At 39.8% G+C, this 20,766-nt stretch overlaps 1 protein-coding gene across 30 annotated transcripts in view; it reads left to right on the top strand.

Moving 5' to 3' along the window:
- LOC110007763 (uncharacterized) overlaps positions 1–20,766 on the top strand; it is a 54,298-nt gene that overhangs the window by 19,354 nt on the left and 14,178 nt on the right. For 22 of the 30 annotated variants that reach the window (XM_088871678.1, XM_088871667.1, XM_088871686.1 and 19 more), the window contains 2 exons: positions 693–786; positions 7,908–8,039. In XM_088871678.1, the coding sequence (XP_088727804.1) occupies positions 693–724 (32 nt within the window). In that variant the 3' untranslated portion in view covers positions 725–786; positions 7,908–8,039. Of the gene's footprint in view, positions 1–692; positions 787–5,025; positions 7,001–7,907; positions 8,040–20,766 lie in introns of those variants that run through there. The other 8 variants (XM_088871687.1, XM_088871684.1, XM_088871683.1 and 5 more) reach the window with 3 other exon arrangements.

Raw genomic sequence — 20,766 nt, 5'->3', positions numbered from 1 at the left:
ATGGATGTGGCACCCATCACTCTAATGGTGTCTTTCGCTCAATTAGAGCCACACTCCCAGGTGTGCAAAAATATGAGTAACTAAACAGGAATATGTGAGAGCTGAAATCCAAAAACCAAGTGGCAAGGCTTTTAAAGGCAATTTATTCGTCTTTCGATGCACTCATGACATATGAAGCACATTGTTCTTCATATTACCTGTACATGTTTGACGTTTGCCCTAATAGAGCTTTTGTAATACTTTATATTTTGTATCTCATTTCGTTTGTGCTTCTTATACTTGGAGTATTGGATTTCTGTTCTTTTCCTATATTTTAATGGAAACTGCTAAATGGACTCTTTCCGTTGAAAATGCAATTAGTGGAATAGTGAAGCGAGCTTCTAATGGGGAGGGAGCCTTCAATCGATCACTTTTAGTATCAGAATGTTGGTCCATTTTTTGGGCATTATGTCGTCGATTTGGTGCAGTTATTTTTTGTGCATGGTTCTTTGATACTACTACAAACATGAAGAAAACACCCATTTACGTAAAAAACAGATCAGTGAAAAAAAAATAAAAAATATGGAACTATAAATCAAGACCAAATATCTCGTTAATTCTCCTGGAATGACTGCTTCAAATAGACACCATTATAACTTGAACTTTTTCATTAATGTTAATTAATGGTTTTTTATATCCCATTGGGCTTGTAGGACCTCACCTTGTTGCGCAGCAGGACAACTGATTTTGAAACTTCTGGTTCATGAAATAGTGTCTGAAGTTCTACGGTGAAGTTGGAGGATTGAGGTTAGTTCTCGTCTCCTTGCTTTCCCTGTGAAATGAAGATGAGCTGCAGTTAATATTTAGTGTTTAAATAGAACGGATACTTTGCATGCTTCAATATTGTAATGCACTAACCATGATATTGCTGGACCAAACCATGTGAAGTTATGAACTTTTGTTGCCATGGGATGAGTAGGCATGCTCATGAGAGTGGCTTGCTGTTGGACGTCAATATGTGTTAGAAGGCTTATCAGATTAAACAAGGTAGTTTAAAGTGAAAATAGTCAGTCTTTTGGAAGAAGATGAAACATAAAACTAGGAGATGCATGAAGTTTTTCTCAGTAATGCATATTTACCTTAGGATATATTCCTTTTTATCATTCTTTTTTTTTTGAGAAAGTTACTTTTATAATTATTTTTAGTCATGCAATGAGAAATGGAGCATCATCATGTGAACGTGTGCAAATATAGGGCTCACTGGTACTATGTGGATGTGTTATTTTCTGAGATAGAGATGGAACCTTTATTCTTCCTTGTTACTTATCCAAATCAGATGTCATTCTCATTTAGAATAAGGCTGATTTGGAAACATAAAGGTGGTATCCAAATCAAATGTCATTCTACATAGAGGATGATGTAGACTGACTTTCTTGTTAATAGCAGGTATGTAGCTTTAATCTCGACTTAGTTCATTCCTGCACTATGGGTTGTTAGGGACATGGGAATTAGCGTAGATGGAAGGGGACTATCTTTGACATGGGAATGAGCATAGATGGAGGGGGACTATCTTTGATTTTTTAGTTTCGATAGGGTAAAAGATTTTATAAAGGTTTTACTTTTGAAGAAATGTATCTTTTGGATGAGAATTTTTTTACAAAAATGCAAAAGGTTAAGAACATTATTATTTCTGAGCTTGTATAATCTTGGGTATTGTACCCTGACAATTTTTCTTAAATTTGAATAAAAAAATATTGATAACTATGTATTCTATATTCATTGGGCAACAATGATCATTTCACAAGTTTTTGTTCTGACATTTGTTGCATATACATCTTACGGATAATATCATTTATTCATACCATCTTTGAATAGTCAAAACTTCTCAAATCACAAAACTTCCAAAAAAATCATCAACTAGATTTCCAAGTCATGGAGGCTTACACAACTTTTAGAAAATGTTAGTTTCCTTGAGTGGGGCGTGCTACCCTAAGTGGCCTCATGTGGGCCCCAATCTATTTTACCATGTGATTAATTTAAGGTGGCCCATGTTCCATGGTGGGCCCCGATATGATTAGTGATTTATAAAATTCGTATATTGATTATTAGAAGATTGAAAATAAAATTTATTTTCTCTTGAATATTTAAATATTGAAAAATGAATATCTTTGGATTTATAAATCTAATATATCTGAAGATTCACAAAAAATTCAAATAATCAATCTAAGAATCATATATCATCAAAATAATTAAAACCAAATAATTGTGTTGGGAATCAGATCTGCATAGGTCTAGAAATATAAAATTCCTGAAGCACTTCATCTTCTACTGTGGACTATAATCCGCACTTGCTTTCTCAAACTGACCCAGCAATACCCATGACTCATGGACCACTGCAGGGGTTCATGATTGGGCTATCAAAATTAGCCAATAGGCAAGGAGACACAATCCCAATCTATGGACTATAGGTTCTCCCCTAGAGACTAATCAATGTCACTTAGATCTGATGCAACCACAACTCTATGGTGCATAGGGGTAATCTCTCGCACATTTACACACTTCACCCTCAAAGGTGATTTGCTTTCCCAATATGGCTATTATATGTACATGTCGTGTGATGGTTCAGTGATGAAGCTTTGGCCCTCGTCTTTAGAGGCCAACCATCACACACAAGGATCACACAGTCCTTCGGCTCACACATCTGGGCAACTCCGACCTGATCAAGGGATGACCCATCAAACCCTCATCAGTTTAATTCCATGCCCAGGTAACTTGGGTTTTCCAAATCGACTGGCCTAGCACATCATGCTAAGTTTGAGTATCGGCATATAGCATTTGCGTATTATGATCCATAAAGGAGCACACTCCCGTTGAGTTTATGTTCCACTACATCAGGATGTTAGTTACACGCTCTCATAAGGCCTTTAATAGCCACAGAAACTCAATGTCTCTCCCTTGGCCTTTGAATACTATACAAATTTTCTTCCTCAAATGCTCATCCCTCAATTACAATCTCTCTATCAATAATTTATCGTTTATTCTCTCTCATTACATTAACCCTAGTGAACTCTTTTGCCATCAATCATTTCACAAAGGATTTATGAATGCAGCTTCTGAGGGAGTCATGAAGCCTCTTTCTCTTTTTGCTCGGATCACATCTCGAACGTGGTCGTAGTCCATCTTTTCATGTCGTATCGTGAATCAAAGACTTCTTGTCGTTGAAGATCATCATGTATCCTCATCGCATGGGTTCGTATCTCAGCAACTCAAGGGAGTTCTTCAATCATGCTGCTCCCTTTTGTAACCCTACTACTAGCACCACATATCCGGGTTCTATGGGTGAACAACATTATAGTGTGTTGTTCTAGCTGGCCCGCCAAACACAAGCAGGTTCTCCCACTAGAATGTTAAGCTATTTGGATCTTTCATAATAGGATACATGTATATCTAAATATCCAAGCAGCTAAAAGTAATCCTGGGATTGTTAACAGCTCCCACTCAAACAAAACACAAAAAATATATGTTATCTCAGCATTCTCATGTATGTGTCATGGGGTAATATAGCAAGTCTTATACCAAATAGTAACTCAATACCCATTTGGTTTCACAAAATGCAAAAACCATTTTTCTGAACCACAAAGGTTCAACCACACCAGTCTGTTGGTTGTAAATCCATAAAAACCAAGTTTTCTTAACAACACAATATGTGTCAAAGAAGCCTAGCAAGATGACAATCCTATGATATACCCTACGGTTCATGGTCTTAGGTAATCAAGGATTCTAAAGAACTCAAAAACAGGTCACATAATCAGTACTATGAAACATGAGTCAAGACATGGGTATTTAAAAACAATGCATAGATAAATGATTCTTTCTCATATGTACATAAAATACATTCAAAGCTCGATGTTTTTCCTTATATAAAAAAACTCGACTTGGTATATTTTAACATGCAATAGTTAGAAAATAGCATGGTGGTTTAAAATGATTTTCATAAATACTTAGTAGACCTAGCAAGAGTATGGCGTTTTCTCAAAACCATATCCATAGATCTAGGTTTTTCAATATAAAAAGTCCAATCCGATTTTCAAAAGAACATACTTAGCCTTTAAAAAAACATTTTGCCACGTACACTTTTAATTACTTACCAAGTCATGTTATAGCCACAAAACAAATCATAAAGTCCATCTATGATTTTTATCTATAATGAAACACAACTGAAAATGTGTTTATCAAAAACCTGACAACTATGCAAAATACTCTTATTTTTCTTGCCAAATATTTGGAGTCTTTAACATGAGATTTTTATCACATACAAAACACAACTATCACTGGACATTATCGAGAGGATGGTTACCAAAAAGAAGTACTCTTCTTCATCCCATAATTCCATAAATCACAATTTTGATTCTCCTACTAATCTTTAGAGTTCCTATTCTGCCCCCCAAGTCCCCTTTACATACCCCTTCAATACGAAGAGAAACCAAGATACGTCTTACATGTATTCTGTTTCTTCTATTTTATGTAGTTCCCAGATTTAGCACCCTTCACAAAGAGTGTCATATCTCCCGAACATTGTTTTACCTTGAGTGTTAGTTCCTAGATTTAGCACCCTTCCCATTCTATTTTATGGTGGCTTACACAATTTTTAGAAAGTGTTAGTTGCCTTGAGTGGGGCGTGCCACCCTAAGTGGCCTCATGTGGGCCCCACTCTATTTTATCATGTGATTAATTTAAGGTTGGCCCATGTTCTATGGTGGGCCCCCATATGATTAGTGATTTATAAAATTCATATATTGATTCTTAAAAGATTGGAAATAAACTTTATTTTCTCTTGAATATTTAAATACTGAAAAATGAATATCTCTGGATTTATAAATCTAATTTGTAAAAATAAAATATCCAGATATTGACAAAAACTTCAAATAATCAATTTAAAAATCATATATCATCAAAATAATTAAAAACAAATAATTTTGATGGGAATTGGATCCGTATAGTTCTAGGAATTATAAAATTGATGAAGCACTTCATCTTCTACTGCAGGGGTTCATGATTGGGCTACCAAAGTCAGCCATAGGCAAGGGGACGCAATCCCAGTCTATGGACTACAGCTTCTCCCTTAGAGACCAACCAAGGTCATTTAGACCTGATGCAACTACAACTCTATGGTGTATAGGGGTAATCTCTTGCACATATACACGCTTCACCCTCAAAGGTGGTTTACTTTCTCGATATGGCTATCATATGTACATGTCGTGTAATAGTTCAATGAGAAGGCTTTGACCTTCATCTCTAGAGGCCAACCATCACACACAAAGGTCACACTGTCCCTCTGCTCACACATCTGGGCAACTTCGACCTCATCAAGGGATGACCCATCAAACCCTCATCGGTTTAATTCCATGCCCAAGTAACTTGGATTTTCCAACTTGACTGGCTTAGCATGTCAACCTAAGCCTGAGTATCGACAAATAACATTTTTTTATTATGGTCCACAAAGGACCACACTCCAACTGAGTTTATGTTTCACTATATCAGGATGTTAGTTACAAGCTTTCATAAGGCCTTTAATGGACACAGAAACCCAACATTGATCGAGTCCAAGTTTCTGAACTCAGCCATGGACTAACCCTAGTCTTTGTTTTGAACCATTCTTACCAAATCAAAGTGGGAGTTCAATGAAATTGTCGCTACTTTATATATCTCATTATCTAAATGTAAACAGGAAGGCTAACGATGAACTGATGTTATTGGGTAGAGAACATTAAGAATGTCGAGGATGGATCTCAATATGTATTTGCAACCACTGGTGCACCTTTCCATTTGGGATACTCAAGGTTCATTGCTCAAGTGAAAAATGGTTTAAGCAATATATGGCCTTATGAAAAAAGAGAACTTCATCATCATGTTGAAATGCATGCCATAAGGGGACGAAGAACTGGAGAAGATTTGCCCATGGAATTTTCCTTTAAGCTCCACCTGGCTGGATATCTGCTTCATCCTCCAAGGTAAGTTGTTCACCTCTTTCCCATTATTGGAGCCTTTCATCTTTCTTCCTCTAGTCGCCTTTAGGGTATTTTTTTTTTTTTTGCTTTTTTTTTGGAGGGGGGGGGTCGCTCATGTGCCTCCCACCTTTCTCTCCCTCTTCAACACCATTATTATGGGCACCCCAACCACCTACCAAACTTATCACTGCCCAATTAAGCAAGCCTTCACCCTTCAACACTAGAACCAGAAGCTATGCAAACCAAGCTACTTCTATACCTCCTCCACCTGTACACATTCATATACCTAATTAAGCCTCAATCTAACGGCCCCCTGTAACCTCGATTCTCTTCTCTGATCTTAGAACAACCGTAAGTTCAACCCCTTCCTCTTAACTCTAACAAAACGTTTTGCTCAATAAAGGCTACCTATGATTCCCAATCGAACCCTACAATTCAGAAGTTCAACCTTATCCATTCTTGCTACTCTCTCTTTCTCGTGGGAGCTAGAGGTCTAGGGCATATTCACTTGCAGGGTAGTTTCTTTCAGGCGAGACTAGATCACCTTAAAAGCTTCTTTATAGCTGAGTTCAAACCTCCTAGATGTGAATGTGAGAACATCCTCAAATGGGCCTAGTCCATTTGGAAATCTGAGCTTATTACTGGACATCCTCTCTCCAATGGTACTCATATTTTCTCCTTTTCCTCTAAAGAGTTGTGAGATAGAGCTTGCTATTGAGAATCTCTTCTTTAGGAAAGCCAAATTGCTCCTCAAACCTTGGAGCCTAATGATTTTGGTCCTAGTCTAGGTTTTGGATCGATGTCCAAGATATTCCCATCTATAGTTGTTGGAAACATCTGTGATTTCGAATCGTTTTTGGAATTAGGATCACATGTATCAGAAGTTTCGGAATCTAGGAATCGCTGTCTGTACGATTCGGATTTGAGAAAAATGAGCCGAGATGTTTTAAGCCGAGCCAAGCTAATGTAAGCCGAGCCAAACTTCTATGAGAGCCAACAGTATAACAACAAAAGCAGAAAAATTTTAATGTGTTTTTCTTAGAATGTAAAAAGATAAAAAAATGGGGCCTGGCTCCAATTGGTTTGTAAGCAGTCGACGATTCTGCCCCAAAAAAGGGTTACATCTTGAAACTTGATAGGATTGGTAGAGCTAAAGCCTGAATTTTAGTGTAGCCTTCCATGGCCTTCTTCTGGTTTCTGGGTTTTCAAATTGAAGGGAAGAATTGGAGAAGGCAGCGATGCCATGCCTCCGTCGACTGCGAATTTCTAGAATATGATTGGAGAAGGGAGCGATGCCATGCCTCTGTTGACTGCGAATTTCTAGAATATGGAGAATGTCGCGGCTGCCTCAAGGCTTCCAACACCTCACGACCTTTCAAGCATTGGATCTTCCATCGACACACGATGAGTTTATGGAGTGGCTGCGCAATGAAGAACATTACAAAGTGGAGCACATCTCGCTCGTTCAAGTTTGACAGGAGACCACTGAAGGATGGCAGATTACCACTCCCTAGAATGTTGCATGTGCGTTCAGGAATGAGAGCCGCTCCTCATAAACTCATTCCATGGTAATCCTCTACCCCATTCCATTATCCCCCAAGACCCCTTTGCCATCCTTGACTCATTGCCCCAACTCACGGCTTTGGTTTTGCTCGGTTACTCATATGTTGGTAAATGTCTAGCAAAATGCAGCGCTGGCAGCTTCCCTAAGCTTCAAATTCTACACCAAAGATGGAGGCTGGGGGTCAGTTTTCGTCTCCTTGCTTTCCTTGTGTATGAAGATGAACTGCAGTTGCAATTAATATTTAATATTTAAACTGAATTGATAGTTTGCATGCTTCAATATTATAATGTACTAACCATGGTATTGTTGGACCAAACCATTTGAATTATGAATGTTTGTTGCCATTGGATGTGTAGGATTATGTGCGTGCTCATGAGTGTGCCATGCTGATGGACATCAATATTGTGTTAGAAGGCTTATCATCTTGAACGAGGGGGTTTAAAGTAAAAATATTCAGTCCTTTGGTAGAAGATGAAACGTAAAACTAGGTGATGAATGAAACTTTTCTCAATAATGCATATTTACCTGAGGAAATATTCCCTTTTATAAGTCTTTTGTGGCATGCAATGAGAAACAGAGCATCAACATATGAACTTATGCAAATATGGGGCTCAATTGTTCTATGTGGATATGTTATTTGCTGAGATGAGAGATGGAACCTTTATTCTTCCTTGTTGCTTATTCAAATCAGACCTCATAAGGGTGATATCTATCAATTTTAGAGTAGTATTTGTTTAAGTCTCTAGGACTGACAACATTCTCTGTGAATTTTCAGGGGTTGTACCTTTTAAAATTCACAAGCCTCTGCCATTTATTGGTCTTTCTTTCAATAGAGATACTAAACTATACGGAATGTTTCTCCATGGAGAAAAAAGGGCTACGAACTATGGCTTCATAGAGCTATGAGCTATCCCTAGATGCGTCTGGTTCCGAGTTAGCCAACTCATCTGCCACTGTATTTACCTTCTGAAAAATGTATTTAACAAGTTATTGAGAACTCATCTTAGTTCTGCTGGTTCTTTAGAAACTACGGATGGCTTTCCAAATTTTCTAGATTACAGTGGTAGTATCAAACTTCATAAAACTGATGGCTCATCTGTAGTTACCATCTATAGTTACTCCTATCTTACCACTGTTTTTGTTGGGTTTTGTGTGTGTGTGCGTGCGTGTGAAGAGAGAGAGAGGATCTTGGTAAGGGGAATGGTTGAGAAAAGGGGGGAGAGAGAGAGAGAGAGAGGTGCTCTATGATGTAGAATGGGAGAGAATTTATGTATAACTATGTTTTCATAGGAGTTTGCCAAAAAAATGCTATCTTTAGAGAGAGAATCTTGGTAATAGCATAGATAAACTTGTGAGATGAGAGCTTCTTCTTTTGGGGTGAGGTTTAGGAAAGGGGAGACAGTATCAATGTCTAAGAGACAGAATATACAAGAGTAGGTGCGACTTAGGTTGAAATCGATTTCTATAGGACTTTAATTATATTGAGAGAGAGATAGAGAGGGAGGAAAAGACAGATTGAAAGGACGAGCCCTTGGGATGTAAAATGGAGAGATTTTAGGGAAAGGGAGAAGTAATGGGTGGAATACATTTGCTGGTTAGGAACTAAATTCGAGTCTGGTAAGTTAGAAATTTTATTTTACATAGGTCATCTTTTGGGAGATTTAATTTGAATCAGAATTATCCTTTGGAATTTATACATATCAAATTTAGTTGTCTTGAATTGATGGTATCAGGATAGAGGTGCACATACATTCCCAAGTTAAATAGTATCTAAGAAAAATATATTGTGTATTTATTTTTTTTCAAAACTCCCCTAATAGTAACGCTTGTCAAAATGTAAAAGGCCTTGCAACAGACGAATACACAAATTAAAGAGGCTTAGCACATAGTACATGTTTTTAAAATTGGCTTGGATTTATTGTCTTTTCATTTTTCTTGGTTGATGATCAGTTGTTCTTTCTTTTGTTTGTGACTAAGTAGATGATTTTCATGCATTTCAATTGCCTTGGATTTATCACCTTTTCATTTTTCCAAGGTTGAGGATCAATTCCTCTTTCCTTTGTTTGTGACTAAGTAGATGAATTTCGTTCATTTCTACCAGCGCTTACAATAACATTCGCCCTTCCTGGGCATAAATGCACAACCAACTGTTAAAATTATTGGATATTTATCACATTGGATTGATTTAGAGGGTTCTGCTACGAACTTTAGTTATATGGGGGATACTATTTTCATAAGGAAAACTGACATTGTATCTCAATTTAATGAAAGGGTAGCCCATGAGAATTTGGTTATATGAATTGGGACTTGCAAAATGGGAACTAGGTTTCACGCATGCTGATTTAATTGTATGGGGAATAGGGTATAAGGGTAGGTTGGTCATTTTACTATTTTGTTAGGGGTATTTTGGTCAATATCAAGGGTCCACAAGTGGGTTTAAATGTACTGTACATACGCAGTTATTGATGTTATCTTGATATATGGTATTGGAAAACATTCCCTCCTACTTTGGTGAGTAGAGAAAACCCCTACTTTGTATAGAGGTGCAGCCTTACTTCGGGTAGTGACGTGGTTAGGGCTGAAAAGGTCGTTGTTCCTTTACCTTTCTTGATGATGATCTAGGATGTTTACCTCTTGTTGATCGTCTGGCATGATCGACAGGTTGTTGTTGTTGTTGTTGTTGAATTGGTCTCGGATCTCTCCTTTCTAGGTGTCGGTTTTGCACCACTGTGCATTAAAATTGGGGCTTTGTAATCAACCAACGAGCACGTAAACTGTTATGAGAACAACTCAAGGACATGGTCGTTGTATGTTTGATGGAGTAATTGTGATATGCTCGATTCAGCCACTTAAACATGCTAGAATTGCCAAATTTTAGCCGTTTACACTCGTTGAAATTGCCTCAGTTCAGCAGCAAGTTGCTAAGTGCAGTGATAATTTGATGAGACAAGGGTTTCTCTATGGTCTGTCTATTTAAGACCGCAAAAAAAATTATGCTCGCACAACGAGATTACCTCTCCTCTGGTTATGAGGTGAATTATAACTGCAATTGGATACAAACTGCCTTTGTCATTAACAACCAAACATCATTCAGAGCGGTTTGGCTTCACCTCATCCACCTGATCCTCAACTCTCCTTTGACTTGACCTTTTTTATATCCCTTATATACCACTTCCTCATATCTCATTAGATCATTTTATTCCCTCACATATAACTTTGTCACCACGACAACCATGAACTTGACCTCTCTAACTGCCATCAAGGACCTAATTGATTGAAATAACAGGAAGCTTACAATCCATGCTTCTAGCTCTCTGGTGAAACCAGGATTTTAAACAAAATGATATCTAAGTCTGAAAGCAAAACCCTGAATATGACCGCTATTTATAATAAAAGATTTTACTTAAAATCCAAAGAATCCTAATTCTAATTGAAAAAAAAGAAGTCCTGATTAAAACAAAATTTGTGATAACATTTTTACCCTTGATAAAATAAATATTCCATAATAACTCTTAACTAGCTTAATCAAGCATTGATGTTGACTCCTATCCAACCTATTCACCAAATGGCTTCATGCCCAAGCCCTCAATCAAGCCCATCCTTAGCCATCTATTCCACCCCTCAGCCTACCTCTTCAGCCTTAATTCCACCTCACCCTCCTACTCCCCCCTGGTTATCATTTTTTTCACATTCCTCCTTTTGAAGGTCCCCTACCCTCTCTACTACGGTACAATCTTAGTGACAAGCATCTTTCTTCCCCACCACCCCCCTCTTCTTCCTATTCCTCAAAATCTTCTTCACCGGTCTCTATGAACTCTAGCTCTGTGGACGCAATCGACCAAGCCCAAGGCAATCCTCACGAGACCCTTTCAGTGATGGGCTTCCTGTTCTACAGCCCACATGAAGCGTTTGACGCCTTCATCAAAGCTGATAGCGAATCTTGATGCCAGTATAAGACGAAGAATGTCAAAGGTAAGGCTCCTGCCACAAATTCGAGAGCATCCTAAGAGCTATGCAACACTTTTTCAAAGTAAGGTACGAGGAAAGAGAACCATCAGCTAAGGTCCTCCCCATACCCTCGGATCCTCAGCTATCCAAACTCTTTCTGACGGTATCTGGGTTCTCTGGTACCCATCTCAACACACCTTAGTTACCTCTCACATTGACAAATTCTTTGTCACAGTGACCCTAGCTAGGATCACAAATTTCCTCCATTGGAAGTTCCTTGTGCTCTATGGACCACAAGAAGACAACGAGAAAACTTGGCCGTTTTGAGAGAGGTACAGTCTTTGATGACCCTCCCTTCTTCAAAGTGGTGCATAGGAGGTGATTTTAATATCACCAGATGGTCCCACGAACGCAATTCCCACGACAAAACTACCCTTTCAATGGTACAATTATCTGATTTCTTAGTTCATAACAGTCTTGTAGACATCATGTTCGAAGGTGCAGAGTTCAGTTGGTCAAGTCACTTAGCTAATCCACGCCTATCAAAATTAGATAGATTTCTAACCCCTCTCAAACTCTCTGGTGCTTCCTAAGCCCACCTCGGATCATAGACCTATCCTTCTGGAAACCCATGCCCTTCCTCGAGGGCCTAAGCTTTTTTGCTTTGAGCTGTCTTGGCTCCAAGAGCCGGGCTTCCCCTCTCTTGTCCATAACCAATGGGAGTCATCCTCCCTCTTGAAGGGGGGGTTATCTTGCAGAAAAAGCGTCATATGCTTAAAGTTTTTTTGAAATCGTGGAGTTCACAGCTCCTTCGAAACTTGCAATACCAAAAAGACTCCCTTTTGAGCCTATTCAACAGTGGGACTCCAGTGAAGAACTTAGACCTCTCTCCCATTCTGAGTTGGATTCTCGATCTATCCACAAACATAATTACCTGTGCCTCTTAAAGACAGAAGAAATTTATTAGGCTCAGCAAGCCAAAGTCAAATGGTTCAAGATTGGCGACCAAAATACAGCTTACTTCCAAAGGATAGCCAACTGTTGAAGAAGGGAGAACTCTATTACCCACTTCAAGGTGGGGGACCAGATTGTTGACCATCCCAATCTCATTGTGCAGCAGCTGTCGCATATTTTTCCAAGCTTTTCTCTTCCCCTTCTGGTCCTAGGCCAGTAATGGTGGGCTTCCCTTCTCTTCTATTTTTCTAGAATCTGCAGTATTCCAAGCCATTAAAGACCTAGATGGAGACCGGGACCCCGACCCTGACGACTTCCCCTAGAGGCCTCCTCGAAGTTTTTTGGGGTATCCTTAGGCCTGATATCATGACTTTCTTTTCTGAATTTCACTCCTGGGCCACTATTCATAAGGCGATGAATGCCACTTTCATTGCCATGATCCCTAAGAAGGAGGGAGCAGAAGAGCTTAAAGTCTTAAGACCCATTAGCTTGATTAATACCTCTTACAAAATTCTCTCGAAGGCCTGGCTTCGCGCCTTAAGCATATCCTTGGTCGAGTGATCTCATCGTCCCAAGGGGCTTTTGTGAAGGAACGCTTGATTCTCGATGGGGCTCGAATAGCACACGAATGCATCCATTCCTGCTATAGTTCATAATCCCAGGCTTGGTAATCAAATTACATTGGGAAAAAGCTTATGATCATGTGGACTGGGAAATTCTTGATGAGTCTTTGGCCAGAATGCGATTTGGCTCACTATGGCGCGGATGGATCCAAGGGTGATTTTCAAAACCCCAATTTTTGGACCTTATTAATGGCACATCCAAGGGTTACTTTTATGCTTTGAGAGGGCTCTACCAAGGGGACCCCCTTTCGCCCTTCCTATTTGCCATAGTGGCTGCAGTGTTCAGTGTTTCACTATCTCGTGGGTACAGCGCGGGCCGCATTTCGGGTTTCCAAGTGGCTAGGTCGGGTCGCTCGATATCCCACCTCCAATATGTAGATGATACCTTCCTCTTTTGCGATACATCTATTTAAGAAGCTAGTTGTTTATTGCTCTTTTTCCAATGCTTCGAGTTCGCTACGGTTTTACGGTGAACCTAGAAAAAACTAAGATGATAGAAATCTACCTTGACCAAGCCACGGTCAAATGCTTCCTAACTCATCATGGGGATGTGCTGTAGAGCCAATGCCCTCATCCTATCTTGGCCTTCCATTTTGTATTGGCCTTCCTCGAATCCAATTATGACGCCCGGTTATAGACAAAGTCAAGAGGCATCTTGCTTCATGGAAAGGGAGATTCGTTTCACCAGCCTACATGACCCGCTAGACTGAAAAACTCACAAGTTCCTTTTGTCTAGCCCATGACCCTTCCTCTTCGGTGGCATGCTTTTCTAGTCCACCTAATGCAAGATCCTAGAACCCAAATTTCGAGAGACTCTTAGGTGACCACAAGCTTCACTAGTTTTTGAATCTCTCGGCCTTGCTCAATTCGATATTTTTTTCTCCCACAAGCAATGACAAGATTTTCTGATCCCCCTCTCCATTAGGTGCCGTCACAGTTGCTTCATTTTACTGAAGCTTATACTCCCCGCCTTCTCCCCTCTCTGTCTCTCCCTCTATAGCTACCAAGGCTTGGTGCTCCTTTTTGCCCCCCAAAATCCAGCTTTTTACTTGGATAACACTCCATGAAAGGTCTTTGACACTCGATCAACTACAGCGAAGGGGTATCCCTTTGCCTAACAGATGCACCATGTGCCTCATAGCTGAAGAAACCAATCGACATCTATTTCTACATTGCAAGGTCGCCTTGGCCCTTTGGACAGACCTTCTTCTTCTATTCAACTGGCTGTGGGTCATTCCCCAATCCATCCCTCACCTCTTCTCCTCATGCCTTAGAACTCCTTGGAAAAATTCAGGAAATCTTCTATGGAGCGCTTCCATCTCAGCCACTCTTTGGACCATTTGGATTGAGAGGAATAATAGGATCTTTAAAGGGAAGAGAGCCTCTACCTCAGCTCGTATTGAAAAACGAAGGTCATTTGTCACATTCTGGGCCCTAAATCACCCAAGCTTCTCCATCTTCTCATTTTCAGATCTTCACCAAAATTGGCAAGCCTTGTTGCACCTAAGTACCCACAGGATTCCTCAAGCTTCTTTATGGAGGCCACAAGAACCCAAGGCCATCTGATGGCTGCTCGCTAAGCAATTACAGACCCTCAGGCATTGGAGACCTGTTTAGGAATTTTGAAGGCCTAATCCTCCTTTCTTTTGCCTTGCTTATTGGAGTCGAGGACTCCACAGTCGTTGACGCCAAAGCCAGAAGATTTAATCATCTTAGGAGGTGCAAGTTAGTTCAAGTGGAAGAATTGAAAAAGGCAAGGGGTGAGCCCAAAAGGACGTAGTTGGAAGTAGTTTGAAAAGATATGGGGACATATGGCCTCACTGAGGATATGGCCTTTAATAGAGTAGAATGGCGGACCGGTATTCATGTAGCCGACCCCAATTAATTGGGAAAAGGATATGATGATGATGATGATGTGAATATGAATGAGAGTAGGCCTGAAGTGAAAAATGAGATAAAAAAAGGAAAAAATATAAATGTTTATTTTAACTTTTGTGGAAATCATTAGTAAGGGCATTTTTGTTGTTAATAAAGCTAAAAAATAGCCTTGAGGGTTGAGTGGGAAAAAAAAAAGACTTTCGGGCAATGGGTGAGAGACATTTTTTAATAAGGGGAATTGTAAGGAAAACATTCGACCAGGGGGAGGGGGAGGGGGAGGGGGCGGGGGGGGGGGGGGGGGGGGGGGGGGGGAGGGGAGTATTAGCAAATTTACCTTAAAGTAAATGATTTTTTTTAGTACTTTTCCTTATCGATAATATCCCATACACACTCATCATCATCATCATCATCATCATTATAGCCTTTTCTCAATTAATTGGGGTCCACTACATGAATCCTAGTCCGCCCCATATCTTTTCGAACTCCTTCCCACCACTTCCTTTTGAGCCTAACCCTTGCCTTTTTCAATCCTTCAACTTGAACTCACACCTTATAACAGGTGTTGTACTAGGTCAGCGCCACACATGACCATCCCACCCAAGTCTACTCTCTCTTATCGTATTGCTTATTGGTGCCACACATAAATTTCCTCGGATGGATCCATTTCGAATTCTATCTTTTCTTGTCTTGTCGCTCATCCATCTCAACATCCTCATCTTTGCTACACTCATTCTATGGGTAAATTACTTTTTGTCCACCCAGCATTCCAACCCTTAGAGAAAAGCTTATCTCACAGCTGTCCTATAGAATTTGCCCTTCAGCTTGATTGGTATGCGGCGAACACATAAAATTCCAGTTGCACATTTCCACTTCACCCACCCAACTCTAATTCTATATGCGACATCTTCCTCAATCTCTCCATTTTATGGGAATCTCGACCCAAGATATCGAAAGTGCGGTCTTTTTTGTTCTTCCTGACTGTTAATCTTTACTACTTCCTCGTCTCTACTTCTATTATTACTAAACTTGCATTCCATATACTCTATCTTAGTCCGACTAATTTAGAATCTTTGGATTCTAGAGCATCCCTCCAAAGTTCTAATTTTGTATTGACATGGTTTTGGGTCTCATCAATCAAAATTATGTCCTATGCGAATAACATGCATCACGGTATCTCATCCTGTAGGTGCCTAGTTAAATCGTCCATAACTAAGACAAAGAGTTACGGGCTCAATGCTGACCCTTTATGTAGACTTATTGTCATTAAAAACTCGCTCATCTCTCCACTAGTTGTTCGTAGCACTCCATTGTACATCTCTCACCAAGTCAGTATAGTGACAAGAGATTCATTTTTTTTCCAATACCTGCCAAATCAAATATCTCATACACACTAATAGGTTTTATAATGTCACGAAGCCATTACAACAAGTGTGTTCCTATTATTGGACTTTTAGGTTTGCAAAGAACTTTGCAGACCTATTAGGCTCTAAAAAGCCCCTAGCCTTGGGTTCTATGGGTGTGTCATCATCATCATTTAAGCTTTTTCCCAACTATCAGGGTCGGCTTTACGAATCATTGTCTGCCATTCTATTCTATCAAGGAAGATACCCTCATTGAGGCTATAATTTCTCATATCTTTTCTTGCTATTTTCAATCATATCTTTTTGGGCATACCTCTTGCTCAGTTTGAGCCTTCTACTTGAAGCAACTCACACCTCCTAACATGCAATGTACTGGATCTGTGTTGCACATGGCCAACCCACTTAAGTCATGTTTACCATGCTTGCTTGTTGCTAGCTATAATATATACATGGTGATCCTGGACTGATTTGTTGCAAGCTCAATTATATACACGACGATCTGGTCCTGGTCTAGTCCGTTGCTAGGTCTATACAATTTACGATTTTAGAGTTTAGGATTTAGGGTCCACTAGACTTCTCTATCAATGAACATACCCTCAGTGAGGCCATAACTTCCTATATCTTTTCTCACTATTTCTAAATGTGTCCTTTTGGACCCTATGCCCATTTTGAACCTTCTACTTGAACTAACTCGCACCTCCTGACATGCGAAATTATAGAAGATCTCCTTTAAGATCAAACAATTCCATTGAATTGAATATGATTATATGTGTAATAGCTTCTACTATACTAGGAATTTTAATGAACCCAATTATTGCAATTGCTCAGGATATCTTCTTTTAACTTATAGGGTCTATTTCTTAGTTCAAGATCCCATCATCTCCTGAGGTGCCTCAACTTCTCCCTCCCCTCCTCCGGCGTTGACATGCCGACATTTACCTCACCTCGAGATCCTGCCTAACCTTATCTCTCTACCCCACCTTCTCCTTCTCCAGATGTTCATTCGATCCGTGTGGGTGCTCCTCCCTCTTCCTCCTCAAGGCACCCTCTGCGTACACACCCTTCCCATCTGACCCAGTACCGGAGTCCACTCTGCTGGACTCAAACTCCCCTTCTTCTGCTAGACTCAAAGTCCCCTTCTTCTCCCCCTTTGCGGGCCTTGGCGCTTCCCCCCTCTCCCATTATCTCTCTCACCATCCTACCTCTCCAACCTGCATTGGAGGCTGTACCTGATCAACACCCCCGACCTCCCTATCCTCACTCTCTTTCTCCATCAATGGACAGATCTCTGCTACCCTACGATATCGTTGTTGTGCAATCTACGGACCCCTCCCCCCCAGATCCAGACTTCATCTTCTCTCTACTTGCCCCTCATTTTTCCTACACTCCCACCTGGTCCACACTTGCAGGATCTGATCCGAACCCTTCACTTTAACTACGCCCTCCATTACCCTTGGCCTTATCTATCTTATGCCCCCCCCCCCAGTCACACCACTTCCTTACATATCTCTCCTCTTCTGTCCACCCTGGTTCCTATTTCCCTTTTAGCCCATATTCTCTTCATTACCCAGCTTTTCTCAACCATGCCTCATCCCCTCCCCCACCTACCTTGGCTCAGGGCATGCTGAATTCACCTCCTCTTTCTTTCGCTGAGCCACTCCAAATTGTCATGTCCTGCCTTCCCTCCCTTCATTTGCCTACTCCCTTCCCTTCCTCAGCCCTTCCACCCCTCCCCGCATCTTCTCCTGACCCTCCCTCTGCCTCCGTCAGCTCGGTTAAAGCCTGGAGTCTATGTTTTTAGTATTCATTTTGAAGAATAAGATTTATGGAAATTTCTCAGGAACGACATCTATCTTGTTTGCTACCCATTCTCGCTGGTTAATGTGGTATCCTATTTATTGTTGTTGCAAACTCGCTGCCCATTGTAGTCAATCGTACTGACTAATAGTTTTTATAACATCCCTAAAATGAATTAATGTACTTCTGCCAAAAGTGTAAAGCAATTTTTTAGACCTGCCTAATGGATTTAACATGTACATTACAATAAGGTCATTCCATGTTTTGAGAAGAGGACTGCGGACCCTTGTTTTTCCAAATTATGGACTTCTTGTGATTTTATAGATTTATAAGTTTGTAATGCATGAAACAGCTCAAAATGTTATAGCAACTGACTGTTCTTTAACTGTTGGGCTCTAAGAAAATTGACTGATTGGGAATTACTTGTACCTTGGTCCTCCTTTGCTGTGCATGTTGTGCAATATACACCCCCTGAAAAAAGAAACCCAAGTGTTAACAGTTACACGCAAATAGCTGAGTTACTGCCAGTTTGGTAATCTCCACGAGAAGTAGAATCTTTTTAAAGGAATTGATAGCTTGGATCTTGCTGAGGAACCTAGAGACCTATCTCAGAGAGAAAGAAATGGGAGAAAGGGGCAGTTCAACAAGATCGTTAAGCGAGAAGAGTTATTTTGGTTTCGGAGATCTAAGTCAAATGGTTAAAAGAAAGGCACAAAGACAGGGCCTTCCTCCATACGATCGCAAACTTCTGGAGGATATCTGATTCCATTCTGCAAATTATCAATGAGTTTCCTACGTTCAATGCACCTACGTAGATCAGTAGAGTAGTCACTCATTTCTTTTATAAATTATGTACTGGCTCAACCCCGGCCTGGGCTGAGAGACTGAGCAGATCAGTTTAAATGCTCTGGCAGAGGAGCAGGTGAAGTGGCTGGAGCACCCTTTTTCCATCTCGGGAAATACGCAAGGGCGATTAAATATCTCCTGCGAGACAGGCTTCAGGCCGCACAAGTTTCCAGTGGATTTGTTCCTGATATTCTTGGGTATCTTAGCTCGAGCTGTTCTGCCATTTTTCTTAGACTACTTTCATAGAGGGATCATCACAAGGGGATGAATTCCAATTTCATCGCCCTTGTGCCTATGACAAAAAGAGCAATGGAGTTCAAAAACTTTAGGCTCATTAGCCTGCTCAACCATTCCTACAAAATTCTCTTTAGAGTGTTGGCACTAGACTAAGCGAAGTTTTTGATAGTGTTCTCTCTTCTAACTAAGGCACTTTCATCAAAGGACTGACAGATCTTCGATGGGTCTCTGATCACACATGAATGTGTTCATGCTAGACACCAATATATTTTTCCCAGCTTGGTCTCAAATTAGATTGGAATAAAGCTTACGACCATGTCAATTAGGAATTGCTGGACCAGTTCCTCAACTGTATGAGCTTTAATTAAAATTGGAGATCCTGGATCTCTGGGTGTATCACATTAGTTTCTTTATCAGTCTTGATCAATTGGAGTCCTTGCAACAACTACCTTTCAACATCTAGGGTTCTCTGATAGGTAGGACTGCTATCACCAAAGAGGGGGCTTTCCAAACAAATCTTGTAAACTTGGTCTAGAGGGCAGTCCCTTTTTGTTTCTTTTTTGTACAATTTTGTCTTTGTTCTTTGTTAATTAACTGTACAAGAGTTCTGGTTTTACACTTGTTATAAGTAATCCAAAAGAGTAAATAAAGAAAAAAAAAAAGTTTTTGCTTTCCTTGTGGAACTTGCATAATATCAACAGTTGAGTTTATCATTTGCCTGTTGTTCATGAAAATGGGAATGGATTTTGAAAAAATATTAATTTCTGGAAGTATATCTTAGGTTTTGTAAAGAAATATTGATTTTACTTCTGGAAATAATCTCGGAAAAAAAAGAAGCAGAGCAAAGCCCTCTAACATAGTTTGGAAGTAAAAAGATGCATTTTATCTGTTAGCAAAATGAACTCCTTGAATATTTTGAGGCCCTCATTTCTAGTAGACAAGCATTAAAATAATTAGTTTGTGTGTTTTCTTTATTAGTGGATGGAGGCCAGAATCTATGCAGTTATTATCTATGTGGCCAATAATTTCCAATATGTAACAAGTTATTGAGAACTGATCTTAGTTCTGCTTAGAAACTACTCATGGCTTTCAAAATTTTCTAGATCGCACTGGTAGTATCAAACTTTATAAAACTGATGGCTCATCTGCAGTTACCCCTATCTTACCACTGTTTTTGTTGGGTTTTGTGTGTGTGCATGTGTGCGTGTAGAGAGAGAGAGAGAGATTCTTGATAAGGAGAATTGTTGAGTAAAAGGGAAAGAGAGAGAGAGGTGCTCTATGAAGTACATAGTACTTGTTTTTAAAATTGGCTTGGATTTATCGCCTTTTCATTTTTCTTGGTTGAGGATAAGTTGGTTTTTCTTTTGTTTGTGACTAAGCAGATGATTTTCATTCATTTCAATTGGCTTGGATTTATCACCTATTCATTTTCCTGGTTGAGGATCAATTGCTCTTTCTTTCGTTTGTCACTAATTAGATGATTTACATTCATTTCAATTTCATTTCTACCTGCGCTTACAATAATATTCGCCCTTCCAGGGCATAAATGCACAACCAACAATTAAAATTAT

The sequence above is a fragment of the Amborella trichopoda genome, chromosome 7 (genome assembly GCF_054954075.1).
Source record: "Amborella trichopoda isolate Santa Cruz 75 chromosome 7, AtrichopodaSantaCruz75HAP2 v2.0, whole genome shotgun sequence".
Lineage (NCBI taxonomy): Eukaryota > Viridiplantae > Streptophyta > Magnoliopsida > Amborellales > Amborellaceae > Amborella > Amborella trichopoda.
The sequence above is the reverse complement of the archived record's forward strand: the minus strand, read 5'-3'. Positions and strand labels throughout refer to the sequence as shown.